Genomic DNA, 19450 nt, shown 5'->3' with positions numbered 1-19450 from the left:
TACATAGCTTTATAGGCACTAGTAGATGTTTGTTTTTTTGTTATTTTTATCTAAATGCTCTGCAAGATAGGGATTGTGCGAATTTCCCAAAACATCAGGTTGTTCAGTAACTTCCGTCACTTGTAGCATTTACAGTACTTAATACATGGCTGTTCTATATATCCGTTATCAGTACGAGCTATTTCATCCAATATTTGCAATAATCCCATGTGTGTTTGCATCTTATTTATACACTCATTAAATACGTGTAATTTCAGTTGTAGATTTTTCTTTTACAGTGCTTTTATTTCTACTTAGGAAACTATAGCATTAATATGTATATTTGTGAGCTGCATGCAGTGTTATTATACGTTGTACTGTGAATCTTGAATCCATCTTGAAAGCTTTGTTCACTGTGCCAGTGGAAACAAAATAAGTCTTCAAAAGTTACAAGTTTTAAGTCTTTAAACTGCATGTATTCAACATTACAAAATCCACCTTGAACATGGTTCGAAAAGATGCTACATTTCCACGAGAAGTGGTCGACATCACTTTTATTCTCAATACAGAACATACACTTGAACCGATAAAAATACAAAACTTTGTCTTATCCCTTCTTTACAGTGAAGTACAATAATATGCTACAGTAATAAACACATCCCTCATAATTGAAATGTTATACCCAGACTGACATTTTTCAATCATCATCAGCTAATACTTTCTCTCACATGGATAGTCAATATATGACTCAAATTGATCTCATAAAGATCATTTGATGCAATTTGTTAAAAAACTGAGGTCGTGATTTGTTGCGAATATGGTGGTGGAGTGAATTCAGGATGCTTTGGAAGATTAAGCAACAAATTGTATTCAAGTGTCATTATGCATGAATCCAGCCCAGAAACATTTCAAGTTCTCCACACATTCATTCAACTCACTGAAATCTATACTTCACTGAACGTGGTCCGACATCACCGGGAAATAAAAGACAAAAACAACATGTCCTCCTTGGTGGGAGGTAATAACATCCCGGTGTAGATCCACAAATCCTCATTCATCACTAGGAGTCTCAGCATGTAATACATCCTCATGTCCCCAGATTACCACAATTGGAATGATCAGAACGGGGTGGAAACAGAAACACAGAAGAGGCCATTGAACAGCGATGCGTTCACTACCTGTCCATGTGTGTGATGAAGTGAGAACAGGGGGACGCCATAAATAAGTTTGGTTTTTTTTTCAGTCATGACAACACTGACAAGTTATCATACGTGTCGAACAAAAATCCTCCAACCGAACGAGCAATAACGTTTACGACAGCTCACATTTACAATCTTGAGACAAATAAAATGGCAGCTTTACTAACATAACAAAGATCTAGCGTAAAGAGGTAAAGAAATGAAAGTGTAACAACTGCAGATCAGTAGTGACATTTTCGGTGACTCCCATTTCTCTGTCACAACGGTTAGAAAAAGGCAGCTTGGGAAATCATCCACAAATTCACTTACATATCTCTGGAAATGGTATTTCCAAGCAAGGCTAGCTCTGGCAAACTCAACAACGCTAACTACCAGCCTTAGAAGTCCTATTATGTTTGTCCATGCAAGTATGTATGTATGTATGCAAGCCAACTACAACACTAAAAGAATGACACATTGATTCACTGGCCCTGAAATGCTCACGAGTTTCAGTAAAACAGATGGTTAAATCTAAAAAGATGCATTAAAATGTTGCTTTAAAAAAGAAAGAAATCTGGATGAGCAGGCATTTAGAGTGAAAGGCTAGGTCTGTGTGCATCTTTGCGAACATTCAGTCGACTTTCTTGCTGCGCAGTCGGAGCGCGTCCAGCAGGTATCTGCAGACGGAGCCGGTGTGCTGCGACAGGAGCGTGAGGACCTTCCCGTGAACGAGGGTCAGCAGGGTCTGGTGGCCCGTCGCCCAAACCCGGTACCAAGGCCCGTAAAAGGGGTCGGACACCGCCGGGCACAGCATGTTGTTCAGGTTGACCTCAGTCGCCTGCAGGGGTCACAGACAGATAGACAGACGGATTGAGTAAACACGCGTCTTAATATAACATAATGCTAATTCTAGTGAGAATAATAAGTGCTACTCACTTGGATAATGAGTTTTTGCTAAATGTCATGGTTGAATTCCCTGCATACGTGTTATTAATTTCTGTTGGATTTCTGCTCTGCAAAACTATCAACTTAATGAGTTCAGTCAGTAAATGCTCTATTATTCAATGTGTGACTGCAGCCATTACTTTGCAGTCACAAGTTGGCATTAGTGGCTGTTTAATGTAGACTTATATATATTTTATAATAGTTTAAAATCTGTGGAGAAACACCTTCACATTACAACATTACACAATGAAACTCATTCTAAACTGACTTTGTGAAGCTAAAAACATTTATTAATCTGATTCAGTGTAAAGGTCTTCATGCATCCATCTGAACTGCAGGACCAGAGGCCCGACCTGGGGCCGATACAAGTTCAGACTCATGTTTTATACAATCAGTCGAGCCCGAGTCGAGTGCGTTCTATCACCATGGGTACTGTGTCAGTTTAACATTATGTGTATAGTCGAGCTGACCCAAGTAGACCTGGCTAGCCAAGCCATCTTTAGTATACTACAGCAAAACTGCAAGACTGATTGTAAACGAGTCGTGTTAGTCACCGTGACAATACATGGACTTTAATCTGAAATCACGCTTAAAGTAAGCCATGTTGCTGTTTCAATCAGCAAGAGAGGACTAACAGAAAACCTGGATGTATTTGATCAACTATCTTGGAGGATGGATTATATGCATCACTGCCAGGAGCAGAGGAGAAGGCCAAAACAGCCCTGACCCGCAGAGGCATCTCTGGGGGTGTCCTGTCGTTTCCAGTCAACAAGGTGTTAGCACCAGTTTGCATAAGTGTGTGTATGTGAATGTGTGTAAACTGTATATGTTCATGTGAACAGAGACCAAGGCTGATCTTAAATTATTGATCTTAGTACCATATTGTATTTAGGTCAGCCAATAGATAAATATCTCAAATATTGATATCAGCATTGGCCTCAAAAATCTAGTATCAATCAGGCTATGAATGCATTTATGCAGCATGTGTGCATGAGTATATATACATGTGCAAGAATGAATGTATATATCTTTGCATTGGGTATGTTTGCTTACTTATTTCTGGACTGTGCAGATTAGCATACGTGTTCTAATTCACTGTCGTGAGATGGGTTTGTGCAATAAGCCGTCATATTTTCAGTCATTATTACAAATCTTTATTTTGAAACATTCATTCATTCATTTTAATGAATGAATGTTTAATTATTACACCAATATATAAACTGATAAATACATCTCACCACCACATTTCCCTTTCTTTGGATCAGTATAGTATTGGATAATATTAACATGTATTCCTGTTGATCACACCTCTATGTCCAAATAAACTTTATTCTCCATGGAAATGAAACCACTGACACTAGATGATGGCACATACTTTGCATAATGAAATGTCAAGCAATGCCCAGCAGAGGGCTCCATCTTACCAGGCCAAGAACCTGCAAGAAGAGGAAGTGGTAGAGGAACAGCAGGCCCGTGGCGAGGAGTGCCCACCACATGTCCCCGAGAGGCTCAGGCTTGTATACACCTGCAGAAACAAACACACACATCTGTTTGTAAAACATCTGGGAGAGCGCATTTCAAAAACATCTGAACCTGAACTCTGAGTCAAAGAACCCTAAAATGGGAAACTTTTCAGATCAGCTTTTCAGACGTAGTTTTGCCAACTGAGTATATCCGGGCTGAGTAAAGAGTAAGTGTGTGTGTGTGTGTGTGTGTGTGTGTGTGTGTGTGGTGAATAAAAAAAATGGAAGTGATTCGGCCATTCGCTGTGGCAGTGGGTAAATAAAGAGCACAGCCTCCATTTTAATCCAGCAGAGCCAGACAGATTAATGTGCAACAGCAGTGAAAGAGCTGGAGGGACAAATCTATAAACTTCATTCAGCACAGGCCAGAACACCTGCTGCTTTTTAGATTCAACATTTAAATGTATTTCTTCATCTGAAACCAACATTATAATGGAGTATTAGGGTTTTTCCCCCCCCGAGAATAATGTTGTAATCTAATGAGGAAAATAGTCATAACAGAAACAGACTGCAAGGCACCATTACCAAACAGACACAACTTCCCTCAAATCTGTGTGGTTCTGTTTCTGGATTAGACCACGGTTCTTGCGCAGTCTTTTGAAAGACCCGATACTTATGATAATGTGGTGCTGTTGTGACAAAAGATGAAGTATAACTTAGCAAGATGCTTCACATTCCTCATGACAACACAGGTAACAGGCTGATCTTCTGATATTTGTCCTATAAAATGACATGCAGCCTAAAATTCATTTTCCTTTATGTGGCCCTAATACTACAACGTGTACAACGTGCTGCTGGCAGCAGAACATGGAAATATGAATCAGACAGACGGGACAGTTTGTTTATAGATAGTCTGACTCACTTTTGAGTTTGGTGATTAGCAGTTAAAAGTGAGTGGACATTTTTAGAAATCTATTTAACATTTTAAATCTTGCTCAGCAGCCTTTAACTGTTGTTTTTTAACATGCACTAAATGCTATCATTGTAACTGAAATGTTACAAGACTATATGTAGTTTATATGTAAAAACTTACTTTTAAAGTACATTTTGTCCAGTTGTGTTGAACTTTACAGTGATCATTGCACGGTGCAAGGGAAATGACAGACAACCTGACATTGTCTCAGTTACTTCACACTGATGACTGCTGATGACAGCTCATAATAAAAGCCGCACTGTTAGTCAGCATGGGTTTTGGGTAACAAATGAGTGTCGAATAGGTAAATGCAAATCCATGGGTTTTGACATTTGCATGGTTAGTGGCTGTATGAAAGAGGAAATTAAAACACACCCATTTGACGGGAGGTAACAGTAGGAACCTGGGTTTGTTGAAGAAAACCTGAAAGCAACTCGAGCCGTTCGGCTTCAAAGTGACTGCAGTAACACAAAACCCAGAGTTTCCACCTCATCCCTGGGTTGAACAGACTTTTTTTCTTGAATTCCTCTTTGGCGGTTGAAAAGAGCGCAAACACACAGGATGCGTGTTCTGTGACAACACTAAAGAACAAAATACTGTTTCCCTTCACATCCTTCACATACAAGTCGAATCAAAAGACACAAACACTGTGAACCAGTAACAGGATGTGGTGTCAAACTGGCTTTTCCGGTTTCCTCACTGCTGACATTGGTTACAGCACAGTGAGGAAATATAAAATGTGTACCTGCTGGTCATTGTAATCCGAGCATTAAATATTTTCTTTTGTTTGGGTCCAGTGTTGTGACACTAATGAAGAATGGGATGAGTTTTGGTGCATGCAACACCCTAGATAATTATCTCTGTCATTGACCTGACTTCTATTCTAATACACTTAAATCAAAAATAAAATGTGACATGTTATTCAAAGCTGTCCCGTCCTTGTTCTTGTGGGCTGTGTAGAAACCTTTAATCATTTCACCTATGTCCTGGTCCACATTTACAACACGTTTAAAGCTGGGAGCTGCCCGACGCAACATCTGTCCTCCTGCCTTTGCCCCTCGGTGACTCTGAGGGCACCTGGACAGCTGTTTCTCAGAGACAACCAGCCAACATGCATCTGCTACCATTTGTGGAACCTGGAGACATTGCAAGTTTGTGCCCTTCAAGACACGATCCAGCAGTCGGATTTAGTTCACTTCATATCAAAATGCAGTATGCAGAATAATAACTGCACAAGTGTTGTATATCATATCTGAACGTTAGGTAAGCTGTTTTCTGCACCACTGTTTATAAACATCTAGAAAATCAGTTGGTACAAAAATTATTGAGCACATTATCTTTTTTCATGACTTGTATAATGAATATATTTTGTCGATACTTCTTTCCTCTATCTAACAATACTTAATAATAATCTAAATCTAATGACATTCAAAAAAAAGAACAAGTCTTTTTAAAATAGCTTCCCATTTGTGATTTGGAAGCTGGTGAAAGGAGAACTCAGGCAGCAGCTGATGTCTTATGCAGAAGATTTTAATGTAGACTTGATGCATCAAGGAGACCAGAAGGTGGAACAATATACAAACGGCAACAAGTCTGAAGATGTCTCCCAAAGCGTCTCAATTTATCTCCCTCACCTTGCGTCACCCATCCCAACCGCGCATCCACGAAAGCACGCATATCTAACCTTTACATCTAGCCACTGATGTAATACGCAAAAGAATTGGAGTTGGTGCCTCTCTGTCTGGGCATCTGAATTAGATATGAAAGTCTATGAGCGTAGATATTACAATGTACTGCTAGTTGGCCCTTTATCTATAACCTGACCTTGGGTGCTGCCAGGAGAGAAGGGAGTATCTGTGGAATGAGTCTGTCTGTAGTCTCTTCATGGTGAACAGATTTACTGTATAATTAAATGATATAATAATACATAACTCATACATACACAGTCACATCAGTCCCACTTTTAGTAACAAAAGCTGTAAATCTTTAAACTGCAAGTCTAATGATCTCTGCCTCCTGTAGCTCTAACCACAGGAGGAATAAAATCTCTCCTTCCCATTTAAATTAATAACTTTAACTTTGGAAGACACAGTTGAGCAACACAAGGTTTTATGTTTGCTCTTCAGTAGCATGAAGCTCATGTAGACAGAGCAGCAACACATAGAATAAACAGAGCTTTGAAGATTAAATAGGCAGCAACAGTCAACACGACAGAACGCACACAGAAAGAGCCAGTACCAACAAAAGGGAATCCATGCACAGAGAAAGGTGTCATGGTAATATAAGCTTGCTTGTTTGGCACGTGAAAGGTATTTCTTCATGTGTGTCAATGAAATGGAGATAGAACAGGGGTAGCAGACAAAATGAATGTAATCCTACCTCCTTTCCTGAACAGATAAAGAGGCACCAGGTACAGCATGGAGTGCTGGATGTAGTAGATCTCCTTCTCAAACGGAAGCTGTGGAGAGAATGTAACGTTTCATTTCTGTGAAGATTCTCAGTCACAGAGTTTTACATGTGTACATTTACACCTGGATTTGCTTGTGTTTCTTGAAGACATTCACACAGTGACTCTGGCGCACAAATCTACCCTGCCTGTGCTTAGATTTCCTGCTCTCCAGCTACACAATTCTTCCAAAAGATGTTCCCTCATTTGTTTTTTTGATGATGACGGTGGAGAAAACTAATTCGCCAGTCCTAAATCTCCCGCAGGTGTTCAATTAGGGTGAGATCTGGTGATTGTTAAGGTCATAGAATATGATTCACATAACTTTTATACAGATCAAACCATCCAGCGACACGTTTACATTCTTCGGCTTAGTCTTAAACCTGCAGACACACCTCCTGCACTCGGTCTGTGTGACCTCAGACCAGAATTTACAAGCAGAGAGGAAGTCAGGCTTGATGTGACTCATCCTATTCTACTGCGAGTGAAAAGATGTCACGAGAGGGTTTGACTACCTGATCACAGAGAGCACTATGTGACTTAGGATCAGCAGAACACTCAACCTCTTTTAAATCTAACAAGAAAATTAAGGAATATATAGAAAAATACAGATTACATTTTTTTTATATCAGTGACATAAAAATTAAAAAATAAACTGCACGACTGCAGACACTTATTAATGGTGTTGTAAAAAAATATATAATTCAACATGCGTCTGCACAGTCAGGTCAGAGATCAGTATTTTTAATGAATACAAATTATTAAATTATTCTCTGTAAATGTGAACCATTAAGGATTACACTTAATGGTCTTACAAGACTTAAAAATTCATGTGGATCTGATGGATGCTGCCTTTCAGTTAACGTTAAATCAGATTAGCATTCAGTCCCCACAGTTGTGTTTTCTATATCTGTGGTGAAAACTGATAAAGTGCAAGCAGACATATGACAATGTTCATGGATGTTAAAAAACGTTATGTGAAGGCATACTTCATATGTCTGAGATCTGTCGCTGATAATGAAATAGAGTTGAGGCCGAAAACTTTACCTTTACTTCGGTGTATGTATATACATATATAATTAAGTTCGAACTGTCCAAACTCCACGAAAACATTTCCATCATTTATCAAACTTTACGCTACCAGGGTTTGACATTTTGTTAGAATTTGTTCTTTAGATTCGTGCTCTTGTAGAGACTAGACGTATTTAAACTTCACATTCATATAAATGTCACTTTTTTAGACAAGAAGAAGATAAAATGTCACAAGTTAGTCTCCAAAACGTATCACAGCTAAGGGGGTAGAACTTGCTCTCTTGTTGAGCTGTCAGAAAAGTGAGAAATAGGGATAATGAAGAAGAAACCGTCCTTATTAACTTCAGAAACAGAACAAAGGCTTGAAGAGGGAAATGTGTGAATGAGATTTCCAGTGCTGGTTACTTACCAGTCTGGTGTTGACGACAGGGAACATTAAAGCCAGTAGCGCACCGTTCAACATGTGGACCTGCAGCCTGAAAACACACAGAGGAAAACATTAACCAAGGATATTGACAAATGACCATTTAACATGTCAGTCAACCCCACCTCTGTCTGAGACCACCAGGAAACTTTCAACAACCTTTTCTACGTTGCATGCATCATTGCATTACAGACATATTAGTAGTATGGTGATAAGAACACTTTTGAAAACGGCCCAAATATCCTCACTTTCCTAAAATGTCCTCACTACGTAAATTCTATGCTCAAAATGGTCCTCACAAAGATACAAGTACAAGTGCACACACACAGAGGGTGTGTGATGTTTGTTTAGTTAACTTCTGACCGTCAAACACGAGGATAAATGCCCCTTTTAACCAAGGATCATTCACAGAGGCACCATCAATAAAAACCCAGGAGTTTATGTGTCAAAGTCTAGACCTTCATCTTAACTCCTCTGACTGCTCTTTTTGTCAAATGAGCCAAAACAACTGTTGTGACAGCTAAGGTCACTGGGAAAACAGCAGCGTTGTCGGAGTGTCAGATTAAATAAACTCAGCAGTCACTCTCAAGGGCCTCCTGAACCCGTCTGGAGAAACAGCCCCGCTTCATTCAAATTCACATTCACTATACGTTTATTGATCAGTAGCACTCTTGGCCGACTATTTCTCCCCTGCTCAATGACTATGTTTAAAAAATGAAGTTCTTATTAACACTTTTTGGTATGAGGAAGTTCTCTCTGTCCCGATCAATACTTGGGCCGAGACATGAATCACTGATGCTGTTGTGCTGTGGGAGGAAATAGGCATTTACCATCAAATATGAATCAGTATAAACAAACAATTATACCATCATATTGACTTTTCCAGAGCTCCACGTGTATCCACGTATGATATCATTTATTGTTAGCAATAATACATTTTAAGTTCGGTTCAGGCCTGGATCTAGATTGCTGATATTGGGGGGGGGGACACAGTGGACTTAGTGTTGAGAGTTTTTCCAAGTTTGAAAGAACGTGTCACAATAGGAAATTCAACCAAGCCGTGGTATAATAATAATAATTATTATTATTATTTATTTTGTACACGTCACACGCACAGAGCTCCACCAAACCTCCTGCGCAGCACACATGCAGGTGATGAGTTCCAGTAAGGAAGCTGTGAATGGATGACGCTGTAATTAAACACGCCACTGAAGATTATTTTTAATGATACAGATGTAATTAATGTTAAAAACAAGTTCAACAGCCTGGTTTGTTTTAGTAAATGAACAAACTGCAAACACTTGGAGACTTTGGCTTGGTTGTCCTCTGTGTAGTGTTTATTTTTTATCAGAGAATCATTTTTTCAAACACAGCCCCTGTGTCCAACCAGCAATTCAGAAATCAGGAAATTCTGACAGGGCGAATAAATTAAACGTAATTGTCAGATTCAAATGGCACCGAATAAAGTTGACCAATTGGGCGGGCATTGGTCACCCCTGCCAACTTCTAGATCCAGGCCTAGTTGTGGTTGGATGAAGAGCTGTGGGCGGCTGACTGCAGCCTTTAGAAAGGATAGAGACTCCGGTTACCGAGCCTTTAATGTTGTGTGTTTTCGTAAAACTTCTCAGACTCTTGTTTTATTTTTTAGCAGGATACTTTATGGCCATTTCAGGTGAGACACAGCTTCAGACTCCCATGGGCTACGGCAACAGAAAGTGACCCTGCTGTTTTTTTTCTGTGTAAATTCCACATCGTGTTCCCTCCGGCAAGAACACAGTCATTTCTCCTGAATAATTAACTGCCCGGACCTGAGCAGTCGTTGAGGAGAGGAGACCATAAAGCCCAGTGAATCCATTACAACGAAACCGTGAAAACCCAATTTACTCTGTAGAAGTGCACAGGTAATTGCAATCAATGAGGCAATTGTTTTTATATGAAAATAAAATCCATCTTCAATTGTGGTGTGTCGGCCCAATCATTTTATATTGCATTCAAAATTTACAGCCGTGACTGCTACCTACAACTGCAGGTTGAAATGAGGGCGGATGACCCAAAGATGTGAGAAACTGTGAGTCCGGTTATAATCAGCACTTTAGCATGACTACAGATGTTTATTGCCAAAATACATGGTGGCATATAACAGAGACCAAAGCCAGACATGAGCCATGGTGTAAATGTACTCACCTAAATACAACCATTGCTGTTTTACCCGGCGGGCAGGCCAGCAGGAAGATCTGTGAAGAAAGCACAGAGAAAAATGAGAAACTGCATTATCACAGTAAATTCAGAGTCATTGTTGAACAGCTTCAATGCTCCAAGAGCTTCCGGTGCTCATTGCTGGAAGTAATGAAAATGTACGAATGACTTGAACAATTATTAATAATATAAGAACAGGAGCCCTGAACAGAGCATCCCTCTGGCAACTGTCAAGTTCTATGTCCCTCGAAAAACAAGAAAAACAAAATGCAGAACTGAGACTGAGGAGGATTGAAACATAATTTAAGTAGAAACTGGAAACGTCTTTGTGCGTTTAGTTATTTCAAGACTCTTTTAGTAGATCTCCACCAGGAAGAAGAGATCCTGGGATCTGAGCAGATGTTCATCAGTTTCACAGTTTTAGTGCAAACTCCTTGCATATGTCGGATTCAAATTCACTACATCGGAAACATGAGTGTGAGCTAAATGGATTAGTCTCTTTGTAAAGGTAGTAGAATGATTAGAAATGATGTGAATCTGAAAAGTCGGCCAAAAGTTTGGATTATTCACACCAAGACCATTTTTGAGATATCTTGTTCGTTTTGTATGGGACTCATTTGATTCACTACCAAACCAATCGTCACTTTATTACATCAAGACTTTACAGTGCGTGGTAAAATGTTGGGGGTTAGCATTTCCTGCTTGTACTCTGATCACTGCTAAATAGGCCATGTGCTTGAACAGAATTTGACCTCCATTTTATTATGTGCTAAAACAAAATGAAATAGGTTTAAAACATTAAACTAAATACAACATATCGAATACAAGACCCACTATTTTAGCTTCTAAATCTTTTCCAGGCCAGACTTTCTCAATGCTTGATGACAGTCAGGAGACAAACCAGCCTTGACTGTTGTTGCAGCATAAAAGACACTGTTAACTCTAATGGTGGTTTCTCTCTATTAATTTTACTACTGAAACATAAATTTGTACTGAGGTACAGCAGGACGAAACAGAGTGCCTACATCTTTCCTGTCCCCTGACATGGGCCTGCGAGGAAGACATGAATCTGAAACATGAGCAGGGGTAGTGTTGCATCAAAATATTTAGTATTTAATAAACATGCAGGTGACGACAGAGGGCTGCCAGAAAAGAAGTGAGTCCAGGCGACACTAATCTAACTGGGATAAACCTTGTCCAGAAAAATACTGGAACACCAAACTGTTTACCACACAAAACTGATATTTATGGTAATGGCTCTTTTTTGGGAGCTTAACCTTTCTTCACATTTTGGGCTTGTGTACTACAAACATAACAAAATTCAACAAAAAATATTTTTCATCAGTTCAAGAGCAATTTAAGGGTGAAAGCCCAGCTGTAGCTGCATAATAATCTCTAAAGATGTGAAGGGAAACTGTTGAAAAGTACTCAGCAGAACAATCTGTTCTGCTGGGTGTTAGCACTGCAGCTGATAAATGTGGCTATATGTAATGATAATGTAGTCTGGTGCACAGATACAGGATATTTGCACACAGCTTTATAACAACGTGGGGCTTCCATTTGGAGGCAAAAAGCAAAGCATAAAAGTTTGCTGCTGCTGTGTTATAGTGTTTCAAACTTCTATTTACTCCATTACAACCTGCTGAAGAAACGCCTGAGGAGGTTTTCTGCTGCCTGTCACAGTATTTATCCACATCCACCAACCAAATCTATCTATGAGAGGTTTAAATGATAAGTGTGACCAATCAGGATAGACTCCTGCTGGGATCTATGAGTCAGAAAGTTCACTTGATAGGGCGACTGTGTGTCTGATAGGAGCTTATCCACCATCATGTATTAAAAAGGAAACTTCCAGCTCAGTTGAGAATCCCACATCAGGGGATGGGACGCTTGTATGAAAACACTATGACCCATCGTCCCTGAGCAGCCACAATGTTGGATAGCATTTCTACAGTAATGACCAATTCAAGTTAACACCACAAATCATGCTTATGATTATATTCACAGCAGAGTTTAATAATAGTGTTTGTAGCATCGTCATATGCCATCTGATTACTGGCACGTGACGATCACATCTTAGTTTCTTTGCGTGTAAGAAAAATCAGATAGAGATTTGCAGTTGTGACACTTTCATGGTACAGCTATAACAAAAAGTTTTGGGTTTTCAGTGTACAGAGCCTTATATTTCACTTTTCAGCCAAAAATAAGGTTTCCCCAAATTAGGTTGTTGTTCATGTGCAGTATGGGACAGTTTTAATCTAATAAGTAAACATCAGTAGTCTAGAACGATTTAGCAATAACACTGACATTGATCTTCAATCCAAAATAGAATAATAACAGACTATAACCTGCTGCAGCATAGCAACACAGTCAAGTGACTTTATTCTTTTTAGCAGCTCACTGGTAAAGTAGATGCAGATTATTCAAGGACTGTAGTAACTTCAGCTACAGCTAGGGTTGCAAAGGGGCGGAAAATTTCCATGGGAAGTTAAGCTCGGGAATTTTGACACTTTTTTTGCAAATGTTAGCTTATAACAGGTAACTTAAATGTAGTTGAAAACAAGACTAGGCAAGCCTAGCTCAGCTGGAACCTGGATGCAGCTAGTTGGGAACATTGTCTGCCAGAAACGTAAACCTATGACTTTCTGTTGTTTTTGAACGTCTTTGTCACTTGTTACACTGAAGCCATGTTCATTTTAATACCAAGTTTATTTGTATACAGTAGGCTAACTTTTTACAGCAGTGAGAGTAGGATGTATGCATGTCCACACAAAAGTACACCATCCCCTCGATTACTCGCGGCTGTTGGGGTCCATCAAAAAAGCGCGAGTTGGGCTACTTATCAAAAATAAAAGTAATTACCGCAAATTAAAGGCTGAGCAATAAAAACGTCATTCAAAACTATTTTAAAGATGTATGGAATGCAGCACACGCTGTGTTTCTTTGAAAAGGATGTAGCTAGCTATTGTAAACCAAATTGACAGAATTAATGGATTGTTTTATTTTTCTCTCAACCCGACATGATCAAATGCGTCAAATGAAAGTCCGAAGTCCTCTTGTCCGAGAAAGCACGCTGTATCCATTATTGATTGACAACGCAAACAGGTGACTGTATTTATAGTCCACAGGAACAAAATTGTCTTGCTGGCAAGTGGCTAACGTTAGCAATTCTAGATCTTGCAGCATGATCTTGGTTAAAACATCCAAGATCATGGTTGATCATGGTCGATGACATCAACATCGCTTTCTCCTCCGCTGAGCCACAGGAGACATTTAACACCTGTGAACTACTTCCCATTAACTGACGTTTATGTGTAAAACTACTTCCCCTTTGCACTTTACATCCATTTCCTCCAAAGTAAAAATATATTCAGAAACCACCAATACTCATCTCCAACATACTGTCACATAGAGGAAACTGCTGAAGTCAGATTTTCATATTTAAGATTTTCATATTTAAGTATTTAAATCGTTCCTGCAGGTTTTGATAAGTTTTCACTGACCGGGTTCTATCCTGAGATCCACAGAGACGGTAGAGTTCTACTCACAAATGGATTAAGTCAAAAATGTAATTAGAAATGTTTGCATGCATGTCTGCTTATGACAAAACAAAATGTTTATATTTATGTCTGTATATGACAAGGTAAATACAGTTAGTATAAATTACCCCAAAGTTTCCAGTTTATTCCCATTAATTCCCGTTAATTCCCATGGAAAGTTTCCAACTTTGAATATTCCCGGAATTTTGCAACCCTAGCTACAGCATCACCTAATTCTGCCCATCTCAACAAGTACCATGGATAACTCTTTACAGGGGCCCACATACATAAGTGTGAGTGTGCATGGGTGGTCATGGGTATGTGTAGGTGTGTATATTTGTTTGTGGTTATTTTGCCTATTTGATTCCCAGGCTTATGTAATTACATGTGTGCATTATCCTTTTGTCTACTTAAAAAAAGGAATCCTTAATCCGTGTTTGTTTTCCTCACGTGCAACAGATTAAAATTGTGCCACACCCTCCTACTGCAGATCCAGCAGCTCTGATGAAGACTTGGTGAGTGGAGTCCGAACTTACGAGTCGAGAGAAATCGATTTAAAACAATCAAACGGACACATCCTCAGAAACATCACCTCTATTGAGCTGTCAACTATTCAAAACATGTATTAATCCTTATTCCAGTCCACTCGTGGGAGGAATCCTTGAGGTGCGCCACCAAGTGTCAAGCGTACACACTTACATCACTTTCAACAGAGCAAGTATGGATTACACACTTTCTGCTCCACCTCTTTCTGTGACATCTCACACAGACAAGCTCCAGCAAGTCCCTGGCCTGGTTCCCTGTGATGAGTAAAGACCTGGAAAGAACCCCTGCTGTGCCGCTCTGTCGATAGAAACAACACCATCCTGATACCCACTTTCAGAAGAGCGAGAGAGAGAAACTGTACCACAATTCATACTGTTCCGATCACATTCACAAGGAATTACCTGCGGTGGATTATCTAAACCTTGGTCAACATTTATTGGGGACATTTTGCTGCCATCAGTCATTTCTTCATCACAGCCAGTAATTTATCAATGTCCCCTGGCTATCACACCACGTCGGCGTAGAATTAAATAATATCAATATTACGCGTTCCCCATATTTCATGAGTACGATCCGACACATTAAAGCGCAGTCGGCAGTGACCTGTAACCGTGTCATGGCGTGTTCGACCGTGCACCGTGAAGGACGAGATAAACACAGGGTGTCAAACACGCAGGTGCTGTGCCTTCTTACAGCAGCAGCGCACATGGGCCAATGAGAAATTTAGTGCCACTTGGGGCGAGACCAAATTAAAGTCAAGACAACAAAACTATAAACATCCATTTGCATTTTCTACAGGTGAATCATTAAATTCTGGGCAGTTATAAATGCAGCTGCTCCTTTGTGGCTTCAACACTTCCTCTTCCAGTCATAAAAAAAAAAAAAAATCGTTTTTATAGCCAGGTTTTGATGTGGACCCTTGTCTGAGCAGGTGATGAGGACAAAAAAAACAAACTTTGAAAACTTTTGTACTACAGTGTCCTGTTGTGTGGGGCTCATGTGAAAAGCCTGATGAAGTGTAACTCAAGGAAAGAGAGAGAGAGAGAGAGCACTTCAGGTAACACTGGTTGGAAAACACAAATCGGGTTGTGGGCTCAGCTGAGATCACACTTATTAAAACAGTGTCATCGACATCATGCGGGACATCGCATTGTAGATCATGGCCATCAGTCAACTCTGTCAGTGTGTTTGGGAAAGTTGGAGTATACGAAATATGTGTAAATCTCATGGCAACAACTCAAGTGTCATCCTCACCTGGACCATGGTCACGACGTGGCACGGGTTCAGCAGATAAATCACAGTCTTGGTGGCGAACTTGAACCCGACCTCCACCCCAAAAGTCATGCAGAGGGCGACCAGCAACAGGTTCTTCCCCAGACTGTCCTCCTTCGCCCGGGTGCACTCCTTCCCCACCGCCCTGAGCTCCCTGGTCAGGTTGATCTTCCTCAGCGCCACGCCGATCTCCAGCAGGGAGATGAGGACGATCACCAGGCTCTCGCTGACCCGCTGCTGGGGCGCGAGGAAGGCGGCGCACTCGGGCCCCCCGTTGCCCTCGAACTTCGGGTCCACGCCGCCGTAGACCCAGTCCAGCAGGCTGTATATGTTATACCTGGACATATTCCTCTTCTCTTGTTGGAAAAGATACGAACAAGATGGGATGAACGACGTCACACTGACTTCTTGGCGAAACATGAACTGCGAGATGTGCCTTCTTTCGTAGCTCGTGTCGTGGTTCGGAGGTAGACATGTATCCACCGCCTCGACCTGTGTGTGTGTGTGTGTGTGTGAGTCTCTGTGTGTGTGTGTGTGTCTGTGTAGCTAGCTAACAACACCTCATCCACAGACGTGCCGGGGAACTTCAGCTAGCAGCAGCTGTAGTCAAGACTCCCTCGTAGCTGCTGCTAGCCTCTCTGGACACTCACACAGGCACCGGCATGTTGTGAAGCACGGTTCCACTGTGGCTGCCTGTCCTCACTCATATCAGGCCAACGCGGGGCTTGCTGGGGGGAGTTGGGTGCGTTAGCATCGGTGCCGACACCGGGGAGGAAGCTAGCTTAGCCTAGCCTAGCTTACCAAGTCTACCTCCGTGGACTGAAGTGATGCTAACTGTTGCCCCGAGTTTGGCCTGGCAGGCTCCGCACAACTAAAGGGGGCAGGAAAGCTGCCCCGAGGCTGTGGAAAAGTCAGTTTCGTTTTTAAATATTTGCCCAAAACACATTTTCATCGTATTTCCTTTCCAGATTTTACGTGAACTCAGTTTCTTTTCATGTGATCCTTTTACTGTTTCTTACTTCATTTTATTCCATCTTTTATCTGTGTGTTTTGTAACCATGTTTTAATTAATGCTATATAAATAAAGATTATTATTATTATTTGATAACTGGGGGAATTGCTATCTTTTTTTAACCAGGAACTGTACCAATAACTACAAGAAGTAAATACATGAATGTGAATGAATGAAGGTTTTGCGCCGATTAAAAATGAGATATTGGGGCTAAATATACAATATAAAACGTTTCAGTTTACGCACAAATATAATTACGCAAGTGATATTCTAATAAAGTATTTACGAATAAAATGCACTTTTTGGGTAAAACTTTCGGTAAAATTTAACCCAACACAAGTTATACACGGCCTGAGAGTCAAATCTCCGGGCTTTATTTTTATTCCTGAACACAACACAGAGGACTCTGCGCTCAACACGTGACGATTGAAGATGGTACGTTCACCGAAAACCTGTAAAACCCCGTTGTGTTGAAGTAACAGACATTATTGTGGATGTATTCTACACCTCCATTGCTTCCACGGCTCCAGAGACGCATGTGTATCACTTTAATTTCACCCCACGTTGGAGTCATTTAAACACTACACCTTAATAGTTGTGTTAATAGGTTTCCTTCTCCACAGGGTGAGATATATAAAGTAAAGTCAGTCACTCGGTTCAATGCGCCACATGAAAATGATTCACAGATGGGATTCTTGGAAACAAGCTCTCTTGGGAGGAGTTCTGTACAATGATTTTCATCCTGTGTTCACCCACCCTCCCACATTGGTTAATAAAGTTTATGAATCACCGATGTAGGCAAGTTGCGCTTAAGGGAAATATGTATTATTCAATATTGTCGCTATGAATTCAAGGCCTGCAGACCCTGTAAAACCAGCATACATCCTCACACAGGAATCTTATGACAGTAAACTCTTATAGAAAAACAGCTTTTATTGTGGCAACTGCAACTGAATGTACATAAAATGCTTTAACCCTGTTATTGAAAAATGCTGTACATGTCTATCTCTGACTGACAATGGTATGTGTTTGCCCGAGGGCACACTGCAATGTTGTTATCTGCACATCAAAGTTTTAAGGGATTCATGGAATTGAGACTTTAAAGGGGACCTTAAATTCTTTTTGAGCTGTTCCCTTTAATCATGGTAAATAATACATGTTGACGGCATGACTGGTATAACCATAAAACTAGTACAGCCATAAGACATTGGCTGTAAACACTCAGTATTTTCTGTGCACGTCAATAGTCCTAAATGAGAGAACCCTTGATTTCCATAGTGCACCATCAATATAAACATTGACAGTTTTATTGTAATGAAAATGTAAATATGAAAGCAATCGACAACTGTGGAGATTGCTTGTGGTAGCTGCATTTTTTTAGTCATATGCTGTATTTTTTTTTACACTTTTTGATTAGCTAATAAAAGTAGTAATTGTGGAACATCTTTATTCCTGTTGCAAGAAAACAGTCATAACAATGTTCACCCCTGTGTGTCTTTTTGGACTATTCTTGAAAATATCTAACACAAAAAGTAACTGGAGGTTAATGCATCACACGCATCCTCCAAACTATGGACAAAAATGATCAATGTCACAGCAATAGGAAGGCTGTACGATTTGGATGAAGATGGGACCCAAATGTTTCCTTAGAAATCGCTCCATTGTGTGTAAGGAGAAGGGAGACAAGTCTGATTGAAGTGAAATACAAAATACTAACTTGCCAACACCAGCGGCCACAGAGAACTCATTTGTCAGCCTCTTTCCTCCACGCTCAAATGGCACCATGTTTCCACGATAGCAGGGGGTATTGACGTAAGCCCTCTTCACCGATTGGTTTGGGAAGCACTTCAGTATGGCAAATTTGTTTTTACAAACATGCAAGGGGGAGATGGAGTGGATTAAACAAGGGTGCAGGGAATGGACTGACATGGGTTCTCGAGGGAGGACAAAAGAGGAGAAGTGGATGCATCTAATGCGTTTCCCACAGCGCCTACTTTGGTTGGCCAATGCTCAGTTTTTGAGATAACCACACGCTGACATGATTCCATTAGCGTAGAGGTGTGGGTAGCACTGAATGTAGTGCGGCACCCGTTTGAAAGCAGATCCAGCAATCTGAGTGCAAATGACTCTGTGGCGAAATGTTGTAATTGTGGCCAAAAGTGCTTTACTATGCACAGTAAGGGAGAAGATGACTCTCAGGGTGGGTTGTACTGGTGGTGTTGTAGCGTAGGTTTTCTAAATTAAAAAAATAAAAGACCTGGGCGCCAGACAGGGCTTCTTCACCTGTCAACATTTTTTAATATATCCTGGTAAGAGCATTAACCTGGATAGCTTATTTACTCAACTACAAAAGGAATCAAAGAAAAAGAAATCAACCAATCAATTCTGTTAATCAAATCAAATCAAATTAACAATCAAATCAAAGAGGTGTGATTCATAAACAGA

General features: G+C 40.3%; 1 protein-coding gene across 1 annotated transcript; it reads right to left on the bottom strand.

Annotated features, from left to right (window-relative positions):
* Positions 1 to 483: 483 nt before the first annotated feature.
* LOC117774056 (transmembrane protein 164) lies at positions 484 to 16833 on the bottom strand. Its single transcript, XM_034606101.1, has 6 exons — positions 15976 to 16833; positions 10625 to 10674; positions 8426 to 8492; positions 6918 to 6996; positions 3527 to 3627; positions 484 to 1995 (listed from the first exon to the last, which is right to left on the bottom strand). Exons 1-6 carry the CDS (start codon positions 16411 to 16413, stop codon positions 1789 to 1791), a joined length of 942 nt encoding a protein of 313 aa, XP_034461992.1. The 5' UTR covers positions 16414 to 16833; the 3' UTR covers positions 484 to 1788.
* Between the last annotated feature and the right edge of the window lie 2617 nt (positions 16834 to 19450).

The sequence above is a fragment of the Hippoglossus hippoglossus genome, chromosome 14, assembly GCF_009819705.1.
Source record: "Hippoglossus hippoglossus isolate fHipHip1 chromosome 14, fHipHip1.pri, whole genome shotgun sequence".
In the NCBI taxonomy this organism is placed as follows: domain Eukaryota; kingdom Metazoa; phylum Chordata; class Actinopteri; order Pleuronectiformes; family Pleuronectidae; genus Hippoglossus; species Hippoglossus hippoglossus.
This window is presented reverse-complemented; position numbering and strand designations above follow the sequence as displayed.

Excerpts from the sequence above, each read along its gene's own strand:
- LOC117774056 (XM_034606101.1), bottom strand. The coding sequence starts at position 16,413 with ATGTTTCGCCAAGAAGTCAGTGTGACGTCGTTCATCCCATCTTGTTCG. Across the intron at positions 10,675-15,975 it reads ACGTCGTGACCATGGTCCAG|ATCTTCCTGCTGGCCTGCCC; the intron begins GTGAGGATGACA and ends CTTTCTTCACAG. Across the intron at positions 6,997-8,425 it reads CTGTCGTCAACACCAGACTG|CTTCCGTTTGAGAAGGAGAT; the intron begins GTAAGTAACCAG and ends TTCTCTCCACAG.